At 46.7% G+C, this 26,541-nt stretch overlaps 1 protein-coding gene across 12 annotated transcripts in view; it reads left to right on the top strand.

Annotated features, from left to right (window-relative positions):
• LOC115203512 (unconventional myosin-IXAa) overlaps positions 1 to 26,541 on the top strand; it is a 200,586-nt gene that overhangs the window by 134,553 nt on the left and 39,492 nt on the right. For 11 of the 12 annotated variants that reach the window (XM_029768256.1, XM_029768259.1, XM_029768257.1 and 8 more), the window contains 9 exons: positions 469 to 664; positions 6,166 to 6,285; positions 8,403 to 8,478; positions 12,768 to 12,905; positions 14,530 to 14,569; positions 14,678 to 14,800; positions 17,693 to 17,884; positions 20,925 to 21,047; positions 23,945 to 24,094. In XM_029768256.1, the coding sequence (XP_029624116.1) occupies positions 469 to 664; positions 6,166 to 6,285; positions 8,403 to 8,478; positions 12,768 to 12,905; positions 14,530 to 14,569; positions 14,678 to 14,800; positions 17,693 to 17,884; positions 20,925 to 21,047; positions 23,945 to 24,094 (1,158 nt within the window). The remainder of the gene's footprint in view (positions 1 to 468; positions 665 to 6,165; positions 6,286 to 8,402; positions 8,479 to 12,767; positions 12,906 to 14,529; positions 14,570 to 14,677; positions 14,801 to 17,692; positions 17,885 to 20,924; positions 21,048 to 23,944; positions 24,095 to 26,541) is intronic. The other variant, XM_029768263.1, reaches the window with a different exon arrangement.

Below are 26,541 nucleotides of genomic sequence, written 5' to 3'. Positions count from 1 at the left end.
GGTTTTAATTAGTGGTGTTGCAATCCAGTTCAAACTGAGTCAATCCTCTATGACACAGCTTCTTTAGTGACATGGTTTTGGAAACCTCAGGAGTTCTGCCATACCATACAAGAAGCTGCCTACCTGTTCCAATGAAAGTCTCACTAGAGAGGAAATTAAAAGCTGAAAGATGTATTGAAGCTGAGCTTATGTGTACGTTAAACTGAGGGTGAACTGAGTGCAATGCTTAGCTCTTCTCTCTCTCTCTCGCTCTTTCTCTCACACACACACTCTTCTCTCTCTCCCGCGTACACTCTCTCCCTTGTTCTCCCTCTCTCTTTCTCTCGCTCTCACGCACTCTCTTTTTTTATCTGTCTCTCTCTCTCCTCTCTCTCACACGTACACTCTCTCCCTTGTTCTCTCTCACTCTCATGCACACTCCTTTTTTTTATCTCTGTCTCTCTCTCACATTCATGTATCCCCACACAGGACTTCCGGGAGAAGAATACGGACCATATGCGTCCTGACATCGTGGCCCTACTGAAGAGCAGCAAAAACGCCTTCATCTGTGGCCTGATGGGCATCGACCCCCCAGCCACCTTCCGATGGGCCGTCCTCAGAGCCTTTTTCAGAGCCATGGTGGCCTTCAGGGAGTCTGGGAAGAGACACGTACACGGGAAGACTGGTGAGTGTGCTGCACACTGAGTCCTTTTCCCCCTTTAGGCTCCTGGGTCATTTTCCCCCTTTAGGCTCCTGGGTCCTTTTTCCCCCTTTAGGCTCCTGGGTCCTTTTTCCCCCTTTAGGCTCCTGGGTCCTTTTTCCCCCTTTAGGCTCCTGGGTCCTTTTTCCCCCGTTAGGCTCCTGGGTCCTTTTTCCCCCGTTAGGCTCCTGGGTCCTTTTTCCCCCGTTAGGCTCCTGGGTCCTTTTTCCCCCGTTAGGCTCCTGGGTCCTTTTTCCCCCGTTAGGCTCCTGGGTCCTTTTTCCCCCGTTAGCCTCCTGGGTCCTTTTTCCCCCGTTAGCCTCCTTGGTCCTTTATCCCCCGTTAGCCTCCTGGGTCCTTTTCCCCCCGTTAGCCTCCTGGGTCCTTTATCCCCCGTTAGCCTCCTGGGTCCTTTATCCCCCGTTAGCCTCCTGGGTCCTTTATCCCCCGTTAGCCTCCTGGGTCCTTTTCCCCCCATTAGCCTCCTGGGTCCTTTTTCCCCCGTTAGCCTCCTGGGTCCTTTATCCCCCGTTAGCCTCCTGGGTCCTTTATCCCCCGTCAGCCTCCTGGGTCCTTTTTCCCCCGTTAGGCTCCTGGGTCCTTTTTCCCCCGTTAGGCTCCTGGGTCCTTTTTCCCCCGTTAGGCTCCTGGGTCCTTTATCCCCCGTTAGCCTCCTGGGTCCTTTTTCCCCCGTTAGCCTCCTGGGTCCTTTTTCCCCCGTTAGCCTCCTGGGTCCTTTATCCCCCGTTAGCCTCCTGGGTCCTTTATCCCCCGTTAGCCTCCTGGGTTCTTTTTCCCCTCGTTAGCCTCCTGGGTCCTTTTCCCCCCGTTAGCCTCCTGGGTCCTTTTCCCCCCGTTAGCCTCCTGGGTCCTTTTCCCCCCGTTAGCCTCCTGGGTCCTTTATCCCCCGTTAGCCTCCTGGGTCCTTTATCCCCCGTTAGCCTCCTGGGTCCTTTATCCCCCGTTAGCCTCCTGGGTCCTTTATCCCCCGTTAGCCTCCTGGGTCCTTTATCTCCCGTTAGCCTCCTGGGTCCTTTATCCCCCGTTAGCCTCCTGGGTCCTTTATCCCCCGTTAGCCTCCTGGGTCCTTTATCCCCCGTTAGCCTCCTGGGTCCTTTATCCCCCGTTAGCCTCCTGGGTCCTTTTTCCCCCGTTAGCCTCCTGGGTCCTTTATCCCCCGTTAGCCTCCTGGGTCCTTTATCCCCCGTTAGCCTCCTGGGTCCTTTATCCCCCGTTAGCCTCCTGGGTCCTTTATCCCCCGTTAGCCTCCTGGGTCCTTTTCCCCCCGTTAGCCTCCTGGGTCCTTTTCCCCCCGTTAGCCTCCTGGGTCCTTTATCCCCCGTTAGCCTCCTGGGTCCTTTTCCCCCCGTTAGCCTCCTGGGTCCTTTTCCCCCCGTTAGCCTCCTTTTTAAAGGGACATTTTATATATTTTTTACTTCATATTCATCCTCTCCAGCACTATCCAAACATCAACATATGTGAAAATTGCATGTTTCCCCTCCTCTCAAGGAAATGTTTTTTGAGGGAGATAAGTGTTTCCAATGACATCATCATTGCTGTGCATCATCAGATTTTAACCAATTATGAGTAGGCGTTGCCTACTAATTGGTTTGTTATTTTTAATCAAGCTTTAGTAGACAATTAGTAAGCACTTAGAACGCAATGCTTACTTATAATTGGTTAAAATCATGATGCACACCAATGATGTCATTAAAGAAAAAAATATATTCTATATTCTTTATTACAAAAACATAGAAACGCATCATTTTCACACATGGTGCTGTAGATGATGAAGTTGAAACATTTTAAAATGCCCCTTTAATTCAAGTACACCAGTCATAAGGCATACAGAAGTTATGTAGCTGTAAATGATGAGGTGTGTGTGTGTGTGTGTGTGTGTGTGTGTGTGTGTGTGTGTGTGTGTGTGTGTGTGTGTGTGTGTGTGTGTGTCTGCGCAGACCGCAGTGCAGCCAGGGCACAGGCTGTGTCCTATACCCTCCTCTGTTTGTATATTGTAGTGCGTGTGCCTAGTGCTGGTAGTACTGTCCTGCATTCAATAGCTAGCTCTGTTAACTTCCGCTCTATATGACTGCCTTCTGTCCCTCAATCCTTTAGTCTACAGTGGTGCCTTCTGTCCCTCAATCCTTTAGTCTACAGTGGTGCCTTCTGTCCCTCAACCCTTTAGTCTACAGTGGTGCCTTCTGTCCCTCAACCCTTTAGTCTACAGTGGTGCCTTCTGTCCCTCAACCCTTTAGTCAACAGTGGTGCCTTCTGTCCCTCAATCCTTTAGTCTACAGTGGTGCCTTCTGTCCCTCAACCCTTTAGTCTACAGTGGTGCCTTCTGTCCCTCAACCCTTTAGTCTACAGAGGTGCCTTCTGTCCCTCAATCCTTTAGTCTACAGTGGTGCCTTCTGTCCCTCAATCCTTTAGTCTACAGTGGTGCCTTCTGTCCCTCAACCCTTTAGTCTACAGAGGTGCCTTCTGTCCCTCAACCCTTTAGTCTACAGTGGTGCCTTCTGTCCCTCAACCCTTTAGTCGACAGTGGTGCCTTTTGTCCCTCAATTCTTTAGTCAACAGTGGTGCCTTCTGTCCGTCAGTCCTTTAGTCTACAGTGGTGCCTTCTGTCCCTCAACTCTTTAGTCTACAGAGGTGCCTTCTGTCCCTCAATCCTTTAGTCTACAGTGGTGCCTTCTGTCCCTCAACCCTTTAGTCTACAGTGGTGCCTTCTGTCCCTCAACCCTTTAGTCTACAGAGGTGCCTTCTGTCCCTCAACCCTTTAGTCTACAGTGGTGCCTTCTGTCCCTCAACCCTTTAGTCGACAGTGGTGCCTTTTGTCCCTCAATTCTTTAGTCAACAGTGGTGCCTTCTGTCCGTCAGTCCTTTAGTCTACAGTGGTGCCTTCTGTCCCTCAACTCTTTAGTCTACAGAGGTGCCTTCTGTCCCTCAATCCTTTAGTCTACAGTGGTGCCTTCTGTCCCTCAACCCTTTAGTCAACAGAGGTGCCTTCTGTCCCTCAACCCTTTAGTCAACAGAGGTGCCTTCTGTCCCTCAATCCTTTAGTCTACAGTGGTGCCTTCTGTCCCTCAATCCTTTAGTCTACAGTGGTGCCTTCTGTCCCTCAATCCTTTAGTCTACAGTGGTGCCTTCTGTCCCTCAACCCTTTAGTCTACAGTGGTGCCTTCTGTCCCTCAACCCTTTAGTCTACAGTGGTGCCTTCTGTCCCTCAACCCTTTAGTCTACAGTGGTGCCTTCTGTCCCTCAACCCTTTAGTCAACAGAGGTGCCTTCTGTCCCTCAATCCTTTAGTCTACAGTGGTGCCTTCTGTCCCTCAATCCTTTAGTCTACAGTGGTGCCTTCTGTCCCTCAATCCTTTAGTCTACAGTGGTGCCTTCTGTCCCTCAACCCTTTAGTCTACAGTGGTGCCTTCTGTCCCTCAACCCTTTAGTCTACAGTGGTGCCTTCTGTCCCTCAACCCTTTAGTCTACAGTGGTGCCTTCTGTCCCTCAACCCTTTAGTCAACAGAGGTGCCTTCTGTCCCTCAACCCTTTAGTCAACAGAGGTGCCTTCTGTCCCTCAATCCTTTAGTCTACAGTGGTGCCTTCTGTCCCTCAATCCTTTAGTCTACAGTGGTGCCTTCTGTCCCTCAACCCTTTAGTCTACAGTGGTGCCTTCTGTCCCTCAACCCTTTAGTCAACAGAGGTGCCTTCTGTCCCTCAATCCTTTAGTCTACAGTGGTGCCTTCTGTCCCTCAATCCTTTAGTCTACAGTGGTGCCTTCTGTCCCTCAACCCTTTAGTCTACAGTGGTGCCTTCTGTCCCTCAATCCTTTAGTCTACAGAGGTGCCTTCTGTCCCTCAACCCTTTAGTCTACAGTGGTGCCTTCTGTCCCTCAATCCTTTAGTCTACAGTGGTGCCTTCTGTCCCTCAACCCTTTAGTCTACAGTGGTGCCTTCTGTCCCTCAACCCTTTAGTCTACAGTGGTGCCTTCTGTCCCTCAATCCTTTAGTCTACAGAGGTGCCTTCTGTCCCTCAACCCTTTAGTCTACAGTGGTGCCTTCTGTCCCTCAATCCTTTAGTCTACAGTGGTGCCTTCTGTCCCTCAATCCTTTAGTCTACAGAGGTGCCTTCTGTCCCTCAACCCTTTAGTCTACAGTGGTGCCTTCTGTCCCTCAATCCTTTAGTCTACAGTGGTGCCTTCTGTCCCTCAACCCTTTCGTCTACAGTGGTGCCTTCTGTCCCTCAACCCTTTAGTCTACAGTGGTGCCTTCTGTCCCTCAATCCTTTAGTCTACAGTGGTGCCTTCTGTCCCTCAACCCTTTCGTCTACAGTGGTGCCTTCTGTCCCTCAACCCTTTAGTCTACAGTGGTGCCTTCTGTCCCTCAATCCTTTAGTCTACAGTGGTGCCTTCTGTCCCTCAACCCTTTAGTCTACAGTGGTGCCTTCTGTCCCTCAACCCTTTAGTCTACAGTGGTGCCTTCTGTCCCTCAATCCTTTAGTCTACAGTGGTGCCTTCTGTCCCTCAACCCTTTCGTCTACAGTGGTGCCTTCTGTCCCTCAACCCTTTAGTCTACAGTGGTGCCTTCTGTCCCTCAATCCTTTAGTCTACAGTGGTGCCTTCTGTCCCTCAACCCTTTCGTCTACAGTGGTGCCTTCTGTCCCTCAATCCTTTAGTCTACAGTGGTGCCTTCTGTCCCTCAATCCTTTAGTCTACAGTGGTGCCTTCTGTCCCTCAATCCTTTAGTCTACAGTGGTGCCTTCTGTCCCTCAATCCTTTAGTCTACAGTGGTGCCTTCTGTCCCTCAATCCTTTAGTCTACAGTGGTGCCTTCTGTCCCTCAATCCTTTAGTCTACAGTGCTGCTACCTCTTGTCTGCCTGCACTGAACATAGACACATTGACATTGTGATTCAGCCATATGAACTGTACACTCCTAGATAACCAACTATAGCCTTTTTGATTCTTAAATACACTTTGACATAGTGTAACTTCCATGCTGACAAAGCAGTAAAGACATTGATTCATTTCCTTATGTGTGAGCGTCAATACCAACTGCTGGGGCCCCATACCAATTGGCGGAAATGTGTGTCAAAAACCTGACTCAATGTTCAAATTCTTGATTACTCATTCAGAGATGTGCTCACACCAAATGTAAATGTAACACTGTCAAAGGGGACATGGAGTTTTGAATTTTAATATGGATCACTGATGACATCATGATCTTCTAAAGCTGACGGCGTGTGAAGGAGGGGAAATAGCCAGCAGGTTAACTCTGTCACCGTTAGTCAAACTCACCCTCCTAGAACCACAACGCATCCCACCTCTGACCCCAACTGCAGTTTGAATGTGGTGTATATCCTGTCTGCTGATCGTCTGGCAGGTATCTCTCCTAGTCTGCTGCTCTTCATTCTTCCTGCTGTCTAATCTGTCTTTTCTCTCTTTCTTTTTTTGTTTGTTTTTGTTTTCTTCTCTTTTTTTTTTGCTTCCCAAGGGCATGATGCCGCTGCTCCCTGTGCAGTTTTGTGCAGTGTGGATAGTTTTAGCTTTCTGCATCACCCTGTGCATCAGAGAAGTTTAGAGATCCTGCAGAGGTGCAAAGAGGAGAAGTACAGTAAGACTGCATTTCCCACAATACCTCTCTCTCCTCACTTTCATGCAACTGTGAGGGGTAACCGTAGGGGTGAAGTAGACCAACAGCATCAGACGAGTTGAATTATAGCGTTCTTTAGATATACTTTTTGTGAGGGGGAACTAATTTAAAACCCCAAGATCTCTTGTTTACTCTTCATTAAAATCAGTAGTTTAGTTCCACAGCATTTGCCATCTACCTGTACGGTCTAGATATTTAGTAGGTGAACCTAGAAGGTATAATGTTTCTATTCATCCTTCCGTTAAATTAGATGCTTGTTGGTCTCCTCTCCCCCTCCCCCAATCTCTGCATGCACCTGTATGTGTCTTAACAGCCAGTCTTGCATGTGATCTAGTATGAGCCTATGCTAGTCCCCCCCCCCCCCCCCACCTTCTCACTAACTCTGTGATTGTGGGGCGACCCAGCACTGAACGGTCCTGTTAGCATGGTGACAGGCACTCTAACCTCCTGTTTAATCCACACTGTGGTCTGGGGTAAGACACAGTAACACCACTAGTCTCCACCATCACCACCACCATCACATGTTTCCCTGGTGGCCCTGGCCTGTTACCCTGCCCTGGTACCTGCTCAGGGGCAGGGGGGCGTAGATCAGGGCTCATCTCACTGGTCCACCATGTCACTAGTCTGCACCCCCCCACAACTGAAATAAAGAGAACATCTAGCCTATCAGAGGGCATGGTTGTGCTATTACCATATTGTTTGTTTATGCTTATCCTATTACCATATTCCAATCATCTCAGATCTACTTGAAGTGCCCACAGGTAGGGTCTAGGGGACGATCTGGACGGGTATGGTTTCCATGTAAGGGATGGGGGTTGGTTTGGAGGGGTTTCCACCCGTCCCTCCATCTCTCCCTCATGTAAATCTAACTAACCTATTCACACACAAACCAATAATATCCCTCTTCAAGTGTTCTAGAAAAACACACAAGGTTTTTCAACGCAAAGTCCACACCAAGCACAGTTTTTAAGAGCTTGTAGCCAACTGTTTTTTCTTCTCTTGTTACCCTTCAACAGCGCCGGATATAGCAGAACTTACTGATGATACTGAAAACCATATAGCATACAGCCTTGAACCAGTCTGAAATGAGTTGCTAGAATGTAGTTCACTTCAAATCACTTTCTCAGTGATGGGATGCTTTCTAGATGCTCTGTTTTCTCTCACTGTGTGTGATTGGCAGAGGTTTCACGACTTGAAGATGGAATGTTGGTGTATGGATTACATCATCTCCTCTGCCAGCTGTCATAAGCCAATCAGATTGAGGGAAACCTCACAGCTGCCAAAAACACAACAGTCACAGTTATTGAAAAATGCTTTCCTGACAAAACCGGTTTGTTTTCTCCAATTGGAGGCCAACAATATCTCACTCAAATAGGTGCCTCTGAATTGAGTGCATGTATATTTTGGCTTCAGAGCTACAATGGTTCCTTTAAACATGATCCAGAAGCACCCATTGTTCTTTTTAAATGCAAAAATTCAGCTCAATTATATTTTGGATATTTGACCACAAAGTTATAGATTCTCCTCTCGATCTTCATGTATATCGTCATCAAATTCTTCATAGAATACCATCTTCCGAGAAAAGAGATGTTTATTGGAATATCAGGATGATTCATGAATCATGGGTTTATATAAATATTTGGTTTCTGGGGAGTTAGAATTGTGGTTCTTAGTGTTGGACCTTCCCAATTATAAAAGGCATGTTTCCAATAACTGTCTTTAACAGTGTCCATACAGTGAACTAAAACCCTTGTTAATCATTAGTCCAAACTAAACTGAGTAACGCTTCCAAAATGGATCTTCCAGACTTCCATAATTCTCACAACCACGCTAACAGCAGACACTCACTGTTAACCTCCATTATTTTTAGCACCATATAACCTGATTTAAATCAGACATTTGGATACATGGAACTGTCATTATGACATCATTACAACCAGAAACAGCCCAGTTCTGTCCACTGAGTTAGAACTGGTACTGTCCTGGGGTCTAACATTGGTCTGGCTTTGGCCTGGTCCATCTTTGCGTGTCCTCTCACCTTGTTGTGTTCTCCTCCTTCCCTGTCTCTCCCGGCTCAGGTGTGGTCAGGAAGAGTCTACGAACACCGCTGTCGGACCTGCAGGGTAGCAACACGCTCAACGAGAAATCTCCACGGTAAGACCACCTGTGTACTGTACAGTGTATGCTGAGATATGTTGTCGCCTAGCGGTTAACCGCATTGGACCAGTAACCAAAAAATTGCTGGTTTGAATCCCCGAGCTGACTAGGGGAAAAATCTGTCGATGTGCCCTTGAGCAAGGCATGTTATGGGGTTAATTAGGGGGTATGGGGCTCTAGGGGGCAGTAATGTCATGCTATGGGGTTAATTAGGGGGTATGGGGCTCTAGGGGGCAGTAATGTCATGCTATGGGGTTAATTAGGGGGTATGGGGCTCTTATGAACATTTGACCATCTAGCCCATGTGCTGTTATAATCTCCACCCGGCACAGCCAGAAGAGGACTGGCCACCCCTCATAGCCTGGTTCCTCTCTAGGTTTCTTCCTAGGTTTTGGCCTTTCTAGGGAGTTTTTCCTAGCCACCGTGCTTCTACACCTGCATTGCTTGCTGTTTGGGGTTTTAGGCTGGGTTTCTGTACAGCACTTTGTGATATCAGCTGATGTAAGAAGGGCTATATAAATAAATTTGATTTGAATTTGAATATGGGGCTCTAGGGGGCAGTAATGTCATGCTATGGGGTTAAAACCTCTACAGGATCGGTGGGTCCCCCACGGGACGGTTGAGCTAATGTTGGCTAGTGCGATTAGCATGAGGTTGTTAGTAACAAGAACATTTCCCAGGACATAGACATATCTGATATTGGAGAAGCTTTAACAAGAATTTATCTAACTGCACTGTCCAATTTACAGTAGCTATTACAGTAAAATAATACCACGCTATTGTTTGAGGAGTTATGAACTTGAAAATGTATTAATAAACTTATACAAACTTTTGAACAGAGATGCAATGGTTCGTTGGATCAGTCTAAAACTTTGCACATACACTGCTGCCATCTAGTGGCCTAAATCTAAATTGCACCTTGGCTGGAATAATACATTATGGCCTTTCTCTTGCATTTCAAAGATGATGGTACAAAAAATATTTTTTTTAAACGCATGTTTTTTTCTATGTATTATCTTTTACCAGATCTAATGTGTTATATTCTCCTATATTCACTTCACATTTCCACAAACTTCAAATTGTTTCCTTTCAAATGGTATCAAGAATATGCATATCCTTGCTTCAGGTCCTGAGCTACAGGCAGTTCGATTTGGGTATGTCATTTTAGGTGAAAATTGGAAAAAGGGGTGGATAGGAACAAGTATCCATATTTCAGAACTGGCAACTGAAATATTTCTTACTCGTTTTCATATTTCTAGGGTTAGTCTCAAGTGTGGTCAGGGTGGAAACCTAATTTATTTCCACCAGGGCATTTTGTTTATATTGCTTTAGTGCTATAAGTGCAATTCCCTAGGCAACAGAGTTATAGGTCTCCAGTTTAAATCATCAAAACTTATTGGGAGGCCTGTTTTAAATTGGAAATATATCTCACCACTGGGTTTCAGGATTTACTCTGTTCTTTATATGAATTTTAGACCTGATTACTTCCTGTAACTTGGCTAAAGTAGGTCTTTTGGGTCTCTTCCATGACCTGTATGAAGAGAAATCTAAACAGGTCCTGCTAAGTCCAAATCAAGAGACACAGTCATTTACGCTCAGTCTTATTTTCAATCTGTCTCCACTGTCCAAACTTTTCTTGGCTGTGGATGCACGAAACAGAGCAAAATATGTTTGAAATGTAAGCCATGTTTTCCCCCCCATCGGTTTAACCACAAAATAAAATATTACAAAAACCATGGGATCCTAGATTGGGCTGTAAAAACGAAATACTTTGAGACCTCAGTGTTGTTTTACTATGACTTAGCAAATAAATACTTTGGTGTTCATTGTTTTTTATGCAAATAAAACCCTAAGACAATGAGTAACCATTTTTGTTTGGGTGACCACATCAAACGGTACAATCCGAAGACAAATGGCTTTCTTTGTTTCCCCCCTCATATTTCATGTAGACGTGGTTTGTGTAACAAACAGTCTTACATCTTTAGAGATGTAACAAATAGTATACATTCCAACATTTGGCCTGACTCCCAACAACACTACTGTTCTGTAAGTCTTCACCTGTTTGTCTTGCCTTGGACTTATCACCCATGACACCACCCCATGGACCCGTGTCTAACCTCTGACCCCGTCCTGCTTGTAGGAAAGACGGAGCCCCCACATTAGTAACATATATGTTCTATATGTACTCCCACATGGATACCGTGTTTAACATGTCGTTGTGTATGGCCACAGACCCAGTAGGAGTTGGTGTATAAATCATTATGAGTCTGAGTGTGAAAACAAACCTCCCTCCCTGGCTGCTGGGATGGATTACTGGGTGGAACCCATGATGGATGGCCTTCTCCTCCCTGGCTGCTGGGATGGATTACTGGGTGGAACCCATGATGGATGGCCTTCTCCTCCCTGGCTGCTGGGATGGATTACTGGGTGGAACCCATGATGGATGGCCTTCTCCTCCCTGGCTGCTGGGATGGATTACTGGGTGGAACCCATGATGGATGGCCTTCTCCTCCCTGGCTGCTGGGATGGATTACTGGGTGGAACCCATGATGGATGGCCTTCTCCTCCCTGGCTGCTGGGATGGATTACTGGGTGGAACCCATGATGGATGGCCTTCTCCTCCCTGGCTGCTGGGATGGATTACTGGGTGGAACCCATGATGGATGGCCTTCTCCTCCCTGGCTGCTGGGATGGATTACTGGGTGGAACCCATGATGGATGGCCTTCTCCTCCCTGGCTGCTGGGATGGATTACTGGGTGGAATCCATGATGGATGGCCTTCTCCTCCCTGGCTGCTGGGATGGATTACTGGCTGGAATCCATGATGGATGGCCTTCTCCTCCCTGGCTGCTGGGATGGATTACTGGGTGGAATCCATGATGGATGGCCTTCTCCTCCCTGGCTGCTGGGATGGATTACTGGGTGGAACCCATGATGGATGGCCTTCTCCTCCCTGGCTGCTGGGATGGATTACTGGGTGGAACCCATGATGGATGGCCTTCTCCTCCCTGGCTGCTGGGATGGATTACTGGGTGGAATCCATGATGGATGGCCTTCTCCTCCCTGGCTGCTGGGATGGATTACTGGCTGGAATCCATGATGGATGGCCTTCTCCTCCCTGGCTGCTGGGATGGACTACTGGGTGGAACCCATGATGGATGGCCTTCTCCTCCCTGGCTGCTGGGATGGATTACTGGGTGGAATCCATGATGGATGGCCTTCTCCTCCCTGGCTGCTGGGATGGATTACTGGGTGGAATCCATGATGGATGGCCTTCTCCTCCCTGGCTGCTGGGATGGATTACTGAGTAGAATCCATGATGGATGTCCTTCTACTCTCCAGTCCTGATGGCTTGCCGGGTGGAATCCATGATGGATATCCTTCTCTCCAGCCCTGATGGCTTGCCAGGTGGAATCCATGATGGATATCCTTCTCTCCAGCCTTGATGGCTTGCCGGGTGGAATCCATGATGGATATCCTTCTCTCCAGCCCTGATGGCTTGCCAGGTGGAATCCATGATGGATATCCTTCTCTCCAGCCCTGATGGCTTGCCGGGTGGAATCCATGATGGATATCCTTCTCTCCAGCCCTGATGGCTTGCCGGGTGGAATTCATGATGGATATCCTTCTCTCCAGCCCTGATGGCTTGCCGGGTGGAATTCATGATGGATATCCTTCTCTCCAGCCCTGATGGCCTGCCAGGTGGAATTCATGATGGATATCCTTCTCTCCAGCCCTGATGGCTTGCCAGGTGGAATTCATGATGGATATCCTTCTCTCCAGCCCTGATGGCTTGCCGGGTGGAATCCATGATGGATATCCTTCTCTCCAGCCCTGATGGCTTGCTGGGTGGAATCCATGATGGATCTCCTTCTCCTCCCCAGTCCTGATGCAGTATACTACCAGTGGTTACTCAGGAGTGTCTTTCTCTCTCCTGGGCTTAAGGGGTTTGGTGTTAGGGTTTTGGTGTTAGGGGTTGACCGTTAACCGACCCGAGCCGCTGTGTTGATAGGAAAACGTGCTGTTTGTTCAGGTGCTTGGCTAGGATGACCAGGGTTTACCTTGAGGCCTGAGGCTTTACACTGCAGAACCTAGGGCTAGGATAGCATATCCCATTTGCAGTGGTGCTTAATATGTCTACAGGACATGAAATACAGACAATGTTGGTCAATAATTTTCTTATTTAAGCTTTTTCCTAGCTCTTTCCAAGTTGTCCAGCTAAAATGAAATCTCTATTTTCTCAAGGCATATTTTTAACTGTGGATCATTTGAAACTTCCTAACCAGGGATGGTGTGGGCTGGAATGGGCGTGGTGGGCGGCAGCGCCGCCTGTCATCCAGCGGGTCCAACACGGAAGAGGACGGAGGAATTTTTGTCAACTCCACCAGCAGCAAGCTCCTGGAGAGAGCCCACGGCATCCTCATGTGAGTGACTCAACATCTTAGTTTAACACCAGTCACCCACCCACCACCACCACTCCTTAAGTTACTGTCAGGACTGACTGTTTCTGTCTCAAACCCCCTTCACCACTCCTTAAGTTACTGTCAGGACTGACTGTTTCTGTCTCAAACCTCCTACACCACTCCTTAAGTTACTGTCAGGACTGACTGTTTCTGTCTCAAACCCCCTTCACCACTCCTTAAGTTACTGTCTGGACTGACTGTTTCTGTCTCAAACCTCCTACACCACTCCTTAAGTTACTGTCAGGACTGACTGTTTCTGTCTCAAACCCCCTACACCACTCCTTAAGTTACTGTCAGGACTGACTGTTTCTGTCTCAAACCCCCTACACCACTCCTTAAGTTACTGTCAGGACTGACTGTTTCTGTCTCAAACCCCCTTCACCACTCCTTAAGTTACTGTCAGGACTGACTGTTTCTGTCTCAAACCCCCTACACCACTCCTTAAGTTACTGTCAGGACTGACTGTTTCTGTCTCAAACCCCCTACACCACTCCTTAAGTTACTGTCAGGACTGACTGTTTCTGTCTCAAACCCCCTTCACCACTCCTTAAGTTACTGTCAGGACTGACTGTTTCTGTCTCAAACCCCCTTCACCACTCCTTAAGTTACTGTCAGGACTGACTGTTTCTGTCTCAAACCTCCTTCACCACTCCTTAAGTTACTGTCAGGACTGACTGTTTCTGTCTCAAACCCCCTACACCACTCCTTAAGTTACTGTCAGGACTGACTGTTTCTGTCTCAAACCCCCTACACCACTCCTTAAGTTACTGTCAGGACTGACTGTTTCTGTCTCAAACCCCCTACACCACTCCTTAAGTTACTGTCAGGACTGACTGTTTCTGTCTCAAACCCCCTTCACCACTCCTTAAGTTACTGTCAGGACTGACTGTTTCTGTCTCAAACCCCCTTCACCACTCCTTAAGTTACTGTCAGGACTGACTGTTTCTGTCTCAAACCTCCTACACCACTCCTTAAGTTACTGTCAGGACTGACTGTTTCTGTCTCAAACCCCCTTCACCACTCCTTAAGTTACTGTCAGGACTGACTGTTTCTGTCTCAAACCCCCTACACCACTCCTTAAGTTACTGTCAGGACTGACTGTTTCTGTCTCAAACCCCCTACACCACTCCTTAAGTTACTGTCAGGACTGACTGTTTCTGTCTCAAACCCCCTACACCACTCCTTAAGTTACTGTCAGGACTGACTGTTTCTGTCTCAAACCCCCTACACCACTCCTTAAGTTACTGTCAGGACTGACTGTTTCTGTCTCAAACCTCCTACACCACTCCTTAAGTTACTGTCAGGACTGACTGTTTCTGTCTCAAACCCCCTACACCACTCCTTAAGTTACTGTCAGGACTGACTGTTTCTGTCTCAAACCTCCTACACCACTCCTTAAGTTACTGTCAGGACTGACTGTTTCTGTCTCAAACCCCCTTCACCACTCCTTAAGTTACTGTCAGGACTGACTGTTTCTGTCTCAAACCTCCTACACCACTCCTCTTTAAGCCCTATTTTGGCCTGGTAGAGAAGACGCAGTGTAGATATTCTTCTGTCCCTAAAACCATCTGCTCTCTTTTACCAGGAGAAACAAAAACTACAAATCAAAGCCCAGTCTTCCAAAGGTAAGCCACCTTGTTAAGCCACCTTGTTAAGCCACCTTGTGTTTAAACCTCTAGTGATGGTACTAGTGTTGACTCATACTGGCTGTGTGTTCTTCTCTGTTACCGCAGCACTTGCTTGACGTCAAGTCCCTAAAGTACCTCAGCAACCTGACGCTGCACGACCGCATCACCAAGTCCCTCCTCCACCTCCACAAGAAGAAGAAACCACCCAGCATCAGCGCTCAGTTCCAGGTCAGTCAGTCCCCCTTAGGCACAGATCAGTGTATCTTTCCCAAATCATGCCCTTAACTATTAGGGCAAGGGTGTCAAACTTAAATCCTGGCGAGCCATGAGGCTGCTGGTTTTTGATATATCTTTTCTATTCATGTCCAATTACGCCCATTTAGACCTAGACAACAAAGTGGGGGGAGTTCCTAACTAATCAGTGACCTTAATTAATTAATCAATCAAGTGCAAGGGAGGAGCGATGACCCGCAGGCCCTCGAGGACTGGAGTTTGACACCTGTGTTTCAGGGGATAAAAGACAAAACTGACCTCAGATCAGTGGTTAGGGGTAACGTCACTCTACTCCACTTATCTGGGATGTGTATTGGAAGTGACCAGCTGAGTCCAGCTGACATTATGGATGTTCTCTGGAACTCTGGGTGTTGTCCCATGAGCTGTCTGTTACAACCTCCTCCCTCTGCCTGCTTGCCTGTCTGTCCACTCACTGTCTGGTCCCAGCCTGTAACGTCTTTTTACAACGTCTGTCTGTCTGTCTGTCTGTCTGTCTGTCTGTCTGTCTGTCTGTCTGTCTGTCTGTCTGTCTGTCTGTCTGTCTGTCTGTCTGTCTGTCTGTCTGTCATCTTTTTAGCATCCCACCCAAAAGACAACGATGACATCATGTCTGGATGGGGAAAATAGTACAATTTAATAGGCCATAAAAAGCATCTCTTGTCCAGAACATCTCCATGTCTCTGTCACTTTGGAAACTAGTGTGATCCCCGATGATGAATGTTAAGCTCAGTTGAGCAGATTTGACCATGTCAAAAAGAAAGGAATAAAACCCATATGCTATTTTATATTAAAAAGATTCTCCAGCACTTTTGTATACTTTTTAGCCAGTAGTTCTGAAAATAGTGCTCACAAGCCAAAAGTGTTCCCAGAAAATCGCGTACCTCATCACATATGTGCTACACGTCATTGCTCTCGTCCTGCTGTGTGTTCATCATATGCATCTTGATAGCTGTCTCTCATATGGCAAGGGGCTGATGCTCATTGGTTGAACTCAAATTGCTGGACTATGTTGGGGAAAATGTAGGGAAAATGGCGCAGCACACCTTCCAGAAAGAACAGTTACTTTCAAACTAGGTTTAAAAAAGACTTAATAGTCGCCAAATATGGAAGTCCCCATCTTCTCTAACACCAGCTGAGTAGGCTGATGAAACAGAAGGGGACGTTGTCAACTCATCTCAGTTATGAGCATCCCCTTTATCACAGCTGTAATCTTCTCTCCATCCCCTCCCACCATCTTGTCTTTCTTAACTCCTCTGTTGTGTCTTTTCTCATGCCTGGCTGTCTCTATTGCTCCTGGCTCACAGTGGGGGAGGACGAGTCCCAAATCATTCCCTTTTCCCTACATAGTGCACTAGTTTTGACCTGGACCTGGAGTAGGGGGGGCATTTGGGACGCAGTATGAGAGTAAAGAGGCGTGACCACCCCCACAACAACAATCCCCTATCCCCCAGCCCTGGCCTGTACTCTAACCCTCTCTGGCTGGCAGGAAGCCTGGGCAGAAGGCTGCGAGTGGTGACATCACTTCCCACATCCTGTTGTGTGGCTGATTGCTTTTATCTTCTGAGCAGAGTGGGGTGAAGTGCATTCCTGGCCACCGAAATAACCACACACACACATATATATATGTATGTATGTGTGTGTGTGTGTGTGTGTGTGTGTGTGTGTGTGTGTGTGTGTGTGTGTGTGTGTGTGTGTGTGTGTGTGTGTATGTGTATGTGTGTATATATACATATATACAGTACCAGTCAAAAGCTTGGACAGACCTAGTCGTTCAATGGTTTTTCTTTATTTTTACTATTTTCTACATTGTAGAATAATGGTGAAGACATCAAAACTATGAAATAACATATATAAAATCATGTAGTAACCAAAAAAGTGTCTCTCTCCTCACCCCAACAAATCAAAATATATTTGAGATTCTTCAAAGTAGCCACCCTTTGCCTTGATGACAGCTTTGCAAACTCTTGGCATTCTCTCAACCAGCTTCATGAGGTGGAATGCATTTCAATTAACAGGTGTGCCTTAAGTTAATTTGTGTAATTTCTTTCCTTCTTAATGCGTTTGAGCCAATCAGTTGTGTTGTGACAAGGTGGGGGGGGGTTGACTGGTACTGTACATGTACACATTCATACACACACATTCCCTCACTTTCTCTCTCTCTCTCACACACACACACACACACACACACACACACACACACACACACACACACACGGCACGTATGTCATCAGATGGACCTCACCCAGTCTGTTTCTTGTTGTCCGGAGGAAGAGAACCCAAGAGGACCCGTCTCTCTCCTCACCCCGACCCTCCATGCTACAGCAGCTAACGACACACTAGCCTTTTATCATACAGTCTTTTATTATGTGGTAAAAAAGGTTATAAAGATAGGACAACAATTCATTCACACCAACAAAACCACTCCTCCCTGCTATAAAACAAGCCACAGTACACCAACAAAACCACTCCTCCCTGCTATAAAACAAGTCACAGTACACCAACAAAACCACTCCTCCCTGCTATAAAACAAGCCACAGTACACCAACAAAACCACTCCTACCTGCTATAAAACAAGCCACAGTACACCAACAAAACCACTCCTCCCTGCTATAAAACCAACAAAGCCAATGTGCCGTGTATTATTTCTGTCTGTTTGTACGATGTTTTAATATATTTTTGGTGACGTCAATGCCCTGGTATGTATTCACTAGGAACCAAACAGAAGCAAACGAAACAGGGAGGGGCCTACCTGAATTTGTCTAATAGAAACGTTTTCCGTTTGGAGTAAAGTGTTTTTTGATAAACGCTTTGGACTAATGATGGCACCCCTGATCTGTCCTACCACAGGCCTCTCTCAATAAGCTGATGGAGACTCTGGGCCAATCAGAGCCCTACTTTGTCAAATGCATCCGTTCCAATGCAGAGAAGCTGCCCCTGCGCTTCAACGATGGCCTGGTGCTCAGGCAGCTACGCTACACGGGTATGCTGGAGACTGTGCGCATCCGCCAGTCAGGCTACAGCATCAAGTACACCTTCCAGGTAAGTGGTTTTATACAGATGCACAGACATGTACGCAAACTCACCTACACACACACACACAAACAAAAAAGAAACGTCCTCTCACTGTCAACTGCGTTTATTTTCAGCATACTTAACATGTGTAAATATTTTTATGAACATTACAAGATCCCACAACTGAGACATAAACTGAACAAGTTCCACAGACATGTCACTAACAGAAATTGAATGTGTTCCTGAACAAAGGGGGGGTCAAAATCAAAAGTAACAGTCAGTATCTGGTGTGGCCACCAGCTGCATTAAGTACTGCAGTGTATCTCCTCATGGACTGCACCAGATTTGCCAGTTCTTACTGTGAGATGTTACCCCACTCTTCCACCAAGGCACCTGCAAGTTCCCAGACATTTCTGGGGGGAATGTGACACACTGCCCCAGATCATGACGGACCCTCCAGCTCCAAATCGATCCCACTCCAGAGTACAGGCCTCGGTGTAACGCTCATTCCTTCGACGATAAACGCGAATCCGACCATCACCCCTGGTGAGACAAAACCGCGACTTGTCAGTGAAGAACACTTTTTGCCAGTCCTGTCTGGTCCAGCAACGGTGGGTTTGTGCCCTTAGGTGACTTTGTTGCCGGTGATGTCTGGTGAGGACCTGCCTTACAACAGGCCTACAGGCCCTCAGTCCAGCCTCTCTCAGCCTATTGCGGACAGTCAGAGCACTGATGGAGGGATTGTGCGTTCCTGGTGTAACTAGGGCAGTTGTTGTTGCCATCCTGTACCTGTCCCGCAGGTGTGATGTTCGGATGTACCGATCCTGTGCAGGTGTTGTTACACGTGGTCTGCCACTGCGAGGACGATCAGCTGTCCATCCTGTCTCCCTGTAGCGCTGTCTTAGGCGTCTCACAGTACGGACATTGCAATTTATTGCCCTGGCCACATCTGCAGTCCTCACGGCTCCGTGCAGCATGCCTAAGGCACGTTCACACAGGTGAGCAGGGACCCTGGGCATCTTTCTTTTGGTGTTTTTCAGAGTCAGTAGAAAGGCCTCTTTAGTGTCCTAAGTTTTCATAACTGTGACCTTAATTATCTACCGTCTGTAAGGTGTTAGTGTCTTCTCGACCGTTACACAGGTGCATGTTCATTAATTGTTTATGGTTCATTGAACAAGCATGGGAAACAGTGTTTAAACCCTTTACAATGAAGATCTGTGAAGTTATTTGGATTTTTACAAATTATCTTTGAAAGACAGGGTCCTGAAAAAGGGACATTTCTTTTTTTGCTGAGTTTATACACACACACACACATACACAAACATATATACATAGATGCACACACACTCTCAACCCTAATTTACCCCATCTACCAGTCTGTCTCACATCGTAGACATTAGTCAGTGTTCATCTCCTGTCTTCCCTCCTGGAAGCACTCACATCGTAGACATTAGTCAGTGTTAATCTGCCTGTCTTCTCTCCTGGAAACCTGAAACAAAGAGTGAAAGTTTCAGTCACTCATTAGTGACTGCATTAACATTTTCCTTCTGTCCAAAGGTGGTGTGGACTCGAGCCCTGATGCAATTTCTTCTATTCCTCAGTAACCTCCGAGTCAAGTCCTCTGTTGCTCAGTAACCTCCGAGTCAAGTCCTCTGTTGCTCAGTAACCTCCGAGTCAAGTCCTCTGTTGCTCAGTAACCTCCGAGTCAAGTCCTCTGTTGCTCAGTAACCTCCGAGTCAAGTCCTCTGTTGCTCAGTAACCTCCGAGTCAAGTCCTCTGTTGCTCAGTAACCTCCGAGTCAAGTCCTCTGTTGCTCAGTAACCTCCGAGTCAAGTCCTCTGTTGCTCAGTAACCTCCGAGTCAAGTCCAACGTCTGAGTCATTGTTTCCACTTCTTTCTGTGTTTCCGTTGGCTTGGTGATTGGGATCAGTTGTATGCAACATGTCATGATATTCATTGAGCAAACAAAGGCGTCTGCTGTAAGAAATGAATTGCTTGCGATTTGAAGTGGTGGCCATATTGTCCCGAAGACTTTAAGTTTGATGTTGTTTGTATGATAGTATAGTGGGACTATTAGGACAGTGCTCTTAAGTTAGGTGGCATTTGAATATCACTAGTTGGGTACAGTAATGTCACAATAATGTTATAGATTGTCTAGCTTGTTACTGTACTTTTAGCAAATCCTTCAGGTTTATAGTATGATCACCTTTATTTTTGTATATTGCTTGTCCTGTAAGGAACTAAGGAACTAGTGTTTACATCTGTGGAAGCCAAACATTAGATCACCGGGCAAAACCACTGTGATGGAACGTTTGTAATACACAACCTTGATGGTGAAACGAGAAGGAATGCCCCGCCCGTACCCTCATTAACTTACTCATAACACTAGCTAGTTTTAGCCTCAACTTGACATTCTCATTTATCTGAATTCCCCTGACATATTAGAGCTGCGGTCCTCTATGATGATGAAAAATATCTGGAGCACGTGTCATCTTCTGAAGACTGTCCTGAGATCAGTGTGGAGAACAGGGCCTCTATAGTCTTTAATGAAACACTCGGCCCTGTGGGGGTAATTGTAAAAACACAGCATCTGTTTCCCAGTCAGTCAGCCACACCCCTACGGCCTTCACCAGTTTCCCAGACTGCCGACTTTGTTGACATCAGGCAACGGGCCTCCGTTTGGGGGAGTGGGAGGGGGAATATTTTTTCGATGATGTTAGTCTCCCTGTAAATATCACCATGGACTATCCCTAAAACCACATATGCCCCGAACTGGATCTTGTCCTCTGTGTCGCTCCTGTAGAGTGAAGCTAAGAGATGTTCCTTTACAGACTGGCTGGTGATGTCACTTAGAAATGAACAGCGCCAATCCTCAGGGGCTGCAGTGTTTTGTGCTGCCTGCGACAGATTCAGACCAAGGGAGAGAAGGCCAGCCAAACAGCTGATCAGTACAGTGCCATAGAGAAGAGTCAACCAGTAGACACCGTGGCCGTTGAGGACCGCCTCCTACATTTATAATAACCGTTTTTTGTGTGTGTTTCTCCTTTTCTCTCTTCTTGCCTGGCAGGATTTCATCCGTCACTTCCGCGTGCTGCTACCCGAGGGCACCAGTGCCACCCAGGAAGGCATCGGACAGTACCTGGGCCAGGTGGACCTTGCACCCGATGGATACCAAGTTGGCAAAACCATGGTACTATTCACCCAGCTGCCTGTCACTACAGTAGATTAAAACCATGGTACTATTCACCCCGCTGCCTGTCGCTACAGTAGATTAAAACCATGGTACTATTCACCCAGCTGCCTGTCACTACAGTAGATTAAAACCATGGTACTATTCACCCCGCTGCCTGTCACTACAGTAGATTAAAACCATGGTACTATTCACCCCGCTGCCTGTCACTACAGTAGATTAAAACCATGGTACTATTCACCCAGCTGCCTGTCACTTCAGTAGATTAAAACCATGGTACTATTCACCCAGCTGCCTGTCACTACAGTAGATTAAAACCATGGTACTATTCACCCAGCTGCCTGTCACTATAGTAGATTAAAACCACGGTACTATTCACCCCGCTGCCTGTCACTACAGTAGATTAAAACCATGGTACTATTCACCCCGCTGCCTGTCACTACAGTAGATTAAAACCATGGTACTATTCACCCAGCTGCCTGTCGCTACAGTAGATTAAAACCATGGTACTATTCACCCCGCTGCCTGTCACTATAGTAGATTAAAACCATGGTACTATTCACCCAGCTGCCTGTCACTACAGTAGATTAAAACCATGGTACTATTCACCCAGCTGCCTGTCACTACAGTAGATTAAAACCATGGTACTATTCACCCAGCTGGCTGTCACTACAGTAGATTAAAACCATGGTACTATTCACCCAGCTGCCTGTCACTACAGTAGATTAAAACCATGGTACTATTCACCCAGCTGCCTGTCGCTACAGTAGATTAAAACCATGGTACTATTCACCCAGCTGCCTGTCACTACAGTAGATTAAAAGCATGGTACTATTCACCCAGCTGCCTGTCACTATAGTAGATTAAAACCACGGTACTATTCACCCCGCTGCCTGTCACTACAGTAGATTAAAACCATGGTACTATTCACCCCGCTGCCTGTCACTACAGTAGATTAAAACCATGGTACTATTCACCCAGCTGCCTGTCACTACAGTAGATTAAAACCATGGTACTATTCACCCAGCTGCCTGTCGCTACAGTAGATTAAAACCATGGTACTATTCACCCAGCTGCCTGTCACTACAGTAGATTAAAAGCATGGTACTATTCACCCAGCTGCCTGTCGCTACAGTAGATTAAAACCATGGTACTATTCACCCCGCTGCCTGTCGCTACAGTAGATTAAAACCATGGTACTTTTCACCCAGCTGCCTGTCACTACAGTAGATTAAAACCATGGTACTATTCACCCAGCTGCCTGTCACTACAGTAGATTAAAACCATGGTACTATTCACCCCGCTGCCTGTCACTACAGTAGATTAAAACCATGGTACTACTGTAAGTCGCTCTGGATAAGAGCGTCAGCTAAATGACTAAAATGTAAATGTAATGTACTATTCACCCCGCTGCCTGTCGCTACAGTAGATTAAAACCATGGTACTATTCACCCCGCTGCCTGTCACTACAGTAGATTAAAACCATGGTACTATTCACCCAGCTGCCTGTCACTACAGTAGATTAAAACCATGGTACTATTCACCCCGCTGCCTGTCACTACAGTAGATTAAAACCATGGTACTATTCACCCAGCTGCCTGTCACTACAGTAGATTAAAACCATGGTACTATTCACCCAGCTGCCTGTCACTATAGTAGATTAAAACCATGGTACTATTCACCCAGCTGCCTGTCATACAGTAGATTAAAACCATGGTACTATTCACCCAGCTGCCTGTCACTATAGTAGATTAAAACCATGGTACTATTCACCCAGCTGTCTGTCACTACAGTAGATTAAAACCATGGTACTATTCACCCAGCTGCCTGTCACTACAGTAGATTAAAACCATGGTACTATTCACCCAGCTGCCTGTCACTATAGTAGATTAAAACCATGGTACTATTCACCCAGCTGCCTGTCACTACAGTAGATTAAAACCATGGTACTATTCACCCCGCTGCCTGTCACTACAGTAGATTAAAACCACGGTACTATTCACCCAGCTGCCTGTCACTACAGTAGATTAAAACCATGGTACTATTCACCCCGCTGCCTGTCACTACAGTAGATTAAAACCATGGTACTATTCACCCAGCTGCCTGTCACTACAGTAGATTAAAACCATGGTACTATTCACCCAGCTGCCTGTCACTACAGTAGATTAAAACCATGGTACTATTCACCCAGCTGTCTGTCACTACAGTAGATTAAAACCAAGAGGAAGGGATAAAATGGAGACTTTTTAGTCAAGGTATTATTAATTGTATCCAATTGTCTTGTTTTCTGTAGTATATTGTACCCCCATGGGGATATGAGGATGTGCCATAAGGCCTTATCTATAGAAACGTTTGTGGCCAAATGCACATCCTTAAAACACAAATGCTGGGCTAATGAACTATACTACAACAGAACAGACAGGCCTTGTATTGTCCTTCTAGCTAGAAGAAAAAATGATCCATCATGTTTGTCTTCATGAGTGGTAGGTGACCATCAGTTTCAGTCTCCACAGGGGTGGTGGAGATTCAGCCCTGCTTTAGGTTATTGAACTTAGTTAAATATACAAACAGAAAAATAAGGAGCAGTGACATTATATTACCAGCACTGTAGTCTTTCTGGGAGACAGGATGTTATAAAGAACATACCCCAAGTATGTACCTCTGACACACACACACACACACACACACACACACACACACACACACACAGACTGATAGATGGGTCCAGCACGATTCCTTTGGTTTGATGTCTATAATTAGCAGCCCATAGTTCCATTCCTGAAATTCTTGTGCCCCTGTGTCTGATCATCCAGGGAGGGGGAGGTCCATACTTGAACAGTGAGAGTGTGTATATATATGTGTGTGTATGATGTGCCACTCATTGTGTCCACTGTCAGGTGTTCCTGCGGGAGGTGGAGCGTCAGCGGCTGCAGGCGTTGCTCCACAGGGAGGTCCTGAACCGTATCGTCACTCTGCAGCGCCGCTTCAGGGCTCTGCTGGAGAGGAAACACTTCATCAGTATGAGACTGGCTGCCACAACCATCCAGGTAACCACTGTTCCCTTCTCATAGCCTCATCACCTAGGGACAGGGACAGTCCCCTTCTTATAGCCTCATCACCCAGGGACAGGGACAGTCCCCTTCTTATAGCCTCATCACCCAGGGACAGGGACAGTCCCCTTCTTATAGCCTCATCACCCAGGGGCAGGGACAGTCCCCTTCTTATAGCCTCATCACCCAGGGGCAGGGACAGTCCCCTTCTCATAGCCTCATCACAGCCTCATCACCCAGGGGCAGGGACAGTCCCCTTCTTATAGCCTCATCACCCAGGGACAGGAAAGTCCCCTTCTTAAAGCCTCATCACCCAGGGACAGGGACAGTCCCCTTCTTATAGCCTCATCACCCAGGGACAGGGACAGTCCCCTTCTTATAGCCTCATCACCCAGGGACAGGGACAGTCCCCTTCTTATAGCCTCATCACCCAGGGACAGGGACAGTCCCCTTCTTATAGCCTCATCACCCAGGGCCAGGGACAGTCCCCTTCTTATAGCCTCATCACCCAGGGCCAGGGACAGTCCCCTTCTTATAGCCTCATCACCCAGGGGCAGGGACAGTCCCCTTCTCATAGCCTCATCACCCAGGGGCAGGGACAGTCCCCTTCTTATAGCCTCATCACCCAGGGGCAGGGACAGTCCCCTTCTTATAGCCTCATCACCCAGGGACAGGGACAGTCCCCTTCTTATAGCCTCATCACCCAGGGGCAGGGACAGTCCCCTTCTTATAGCCTCATCACCCAGGGTCAGGGACAGTCCCCTTCTTATAGCCTCATCACCCAGGGAAAATGAGTGGGCACAGGGCACCAACCCTGGTCCTGCTACAAGGGTATGCAGGCTTTTGTTTCATTACAGTTGCATGGTCCTGTTACAGGGGTATGCAGGTTTTTGTTTCTTTACAGTTGCATGGTCCTGTTACAGGGGTATGCAGGCTTTTGTTTCATTACAGTTGCATGGTCCTGTTACAGGGGTATGAAGGCTTTTGTTTCTATACAGTTGCATGGTCCTGTTACAGGGGTATGCAGGCTTTTGTTTCTTTACAGTTGCATGGTCCTGTTACAGGGGTATGCAGGCTTTTGTTTCTTTACAGTTGCATGGTCTTGTTACAGGGATATGCAGGCTTTTGTTTCTTTACAGTTGCATGGTCCTGTTACAGGGGTATGCAGGCTTTTGTTTCTTTACAGTTGCATGGTCCTGTTACAGGGGTATGCAGGCTTTTGTTTCTTTACAGTTGCATGGTGCTGTTACAGGGGTATGCAGGCTTTTGTTTCTTTACAGTTGCATGGTCCTGTTACAGGGGTATGCAGGCTTTTGTTTCTTTACAGTTGCATGGTCCTGTTACAGGGGTATGAAGGCTTTTGTTTCGTTATAGTTGCATGGTCCTGTTACAGGGATATGCAGGCTTTTGTTTCTTTACAGTTGCATGGTCCTGTTACAGGGGTATGCAGGCTTTTGTTTCTTTACAGTTGCATGGTCCTGTTACAGGGGTATGCAGGCTTTTGTTTCTTTACAGTTGCATGGTCCTGTTACAGGGGTATGCAGGCTTTTGTTTCTTTACAGTTGCATGGTGCTGTTACAGGGGTATGCAGGCTTTTGTTTCTTTACAGTTGCATGCAATCAGGGTCTTGGTTAGTTGAATCAGGTGTGTTAGCGCCGGGCTGGTAGAAAGTCTGTACACACTATTCTGTGGCTCTCAGCCCCGTAGGTGGTGATATTAACTGTGTAAATGATCTATAGTACATCCAGGCTTGATACTTACGAGTTTGTTTGTATATGTGATATTTATTTTGTATTTAGTAAATGGATTTAAGTGGGGAATAATGTTATTGAACTGAGGCAGGAATGCTTCTCATCCAAATGTTGTGTGTCAGTCCTCATCTGTGCAGTCTTGCTCAGCCCGGTTTTGATGGGCCAGCAAGATATTTAATTTGTATGTGTTATGGAAGGATGTTTAGATTCAGAGCTCTTTCAGTAATCCTACAAAATCCCACAATTTATTTTTGTGGAAAATTCTGTAAATTAGCTAAACTATTTCTCTTGACCGTTCCTCAACTTTGTTTTGGATGTCATTCAACTTCCACGATCACGATCTAAGACTCATACCAGATATTTGATCCTAGTAATTATGCAATTGTTGATTCAGTTACGTTACAGTATCCAGCGGAAACCAAACACTAAGTCCTTTCATAAACAGGGACATTGTTGTACTAGAGAAGTTGGCTATGAATGGGAATGGATTTAACACACCTCAAGGATCGGTACTTCAGGGTTTTCAGTGGACCTGTTTTGCTTTAGATCTTTGAGACCTTGGTGTAAATTATCCAATCACTTATATTGATCAACTAGCACAGTTGGTGAGGTGATTAGTAGAGTGAGTTGTGGTGCCTGGTTGGAATGAAACCCTGCAATGCTTCTGGCACTCCATGATAAAATCAAAATTAA

Source organism: Salmo trutta, chromosome 12 (genome assembly GCF_901001165.1).
Source record: "Salmo trutta chromosome 12, fSalTru1.1, whole genome shotgun sequence".
Classification (NCBI taxonomy): domain Eukaryota; kingdom Metazoa; phylum Chordata; class Actinopteri; order Salmoniformes; family Salmonidae; genus Salmo; species Salmo trutta.
Note: the sequence above shows the minus strand (reverse complement) of the source record. Positions and strands in the feature narration are given on the sequence as shown.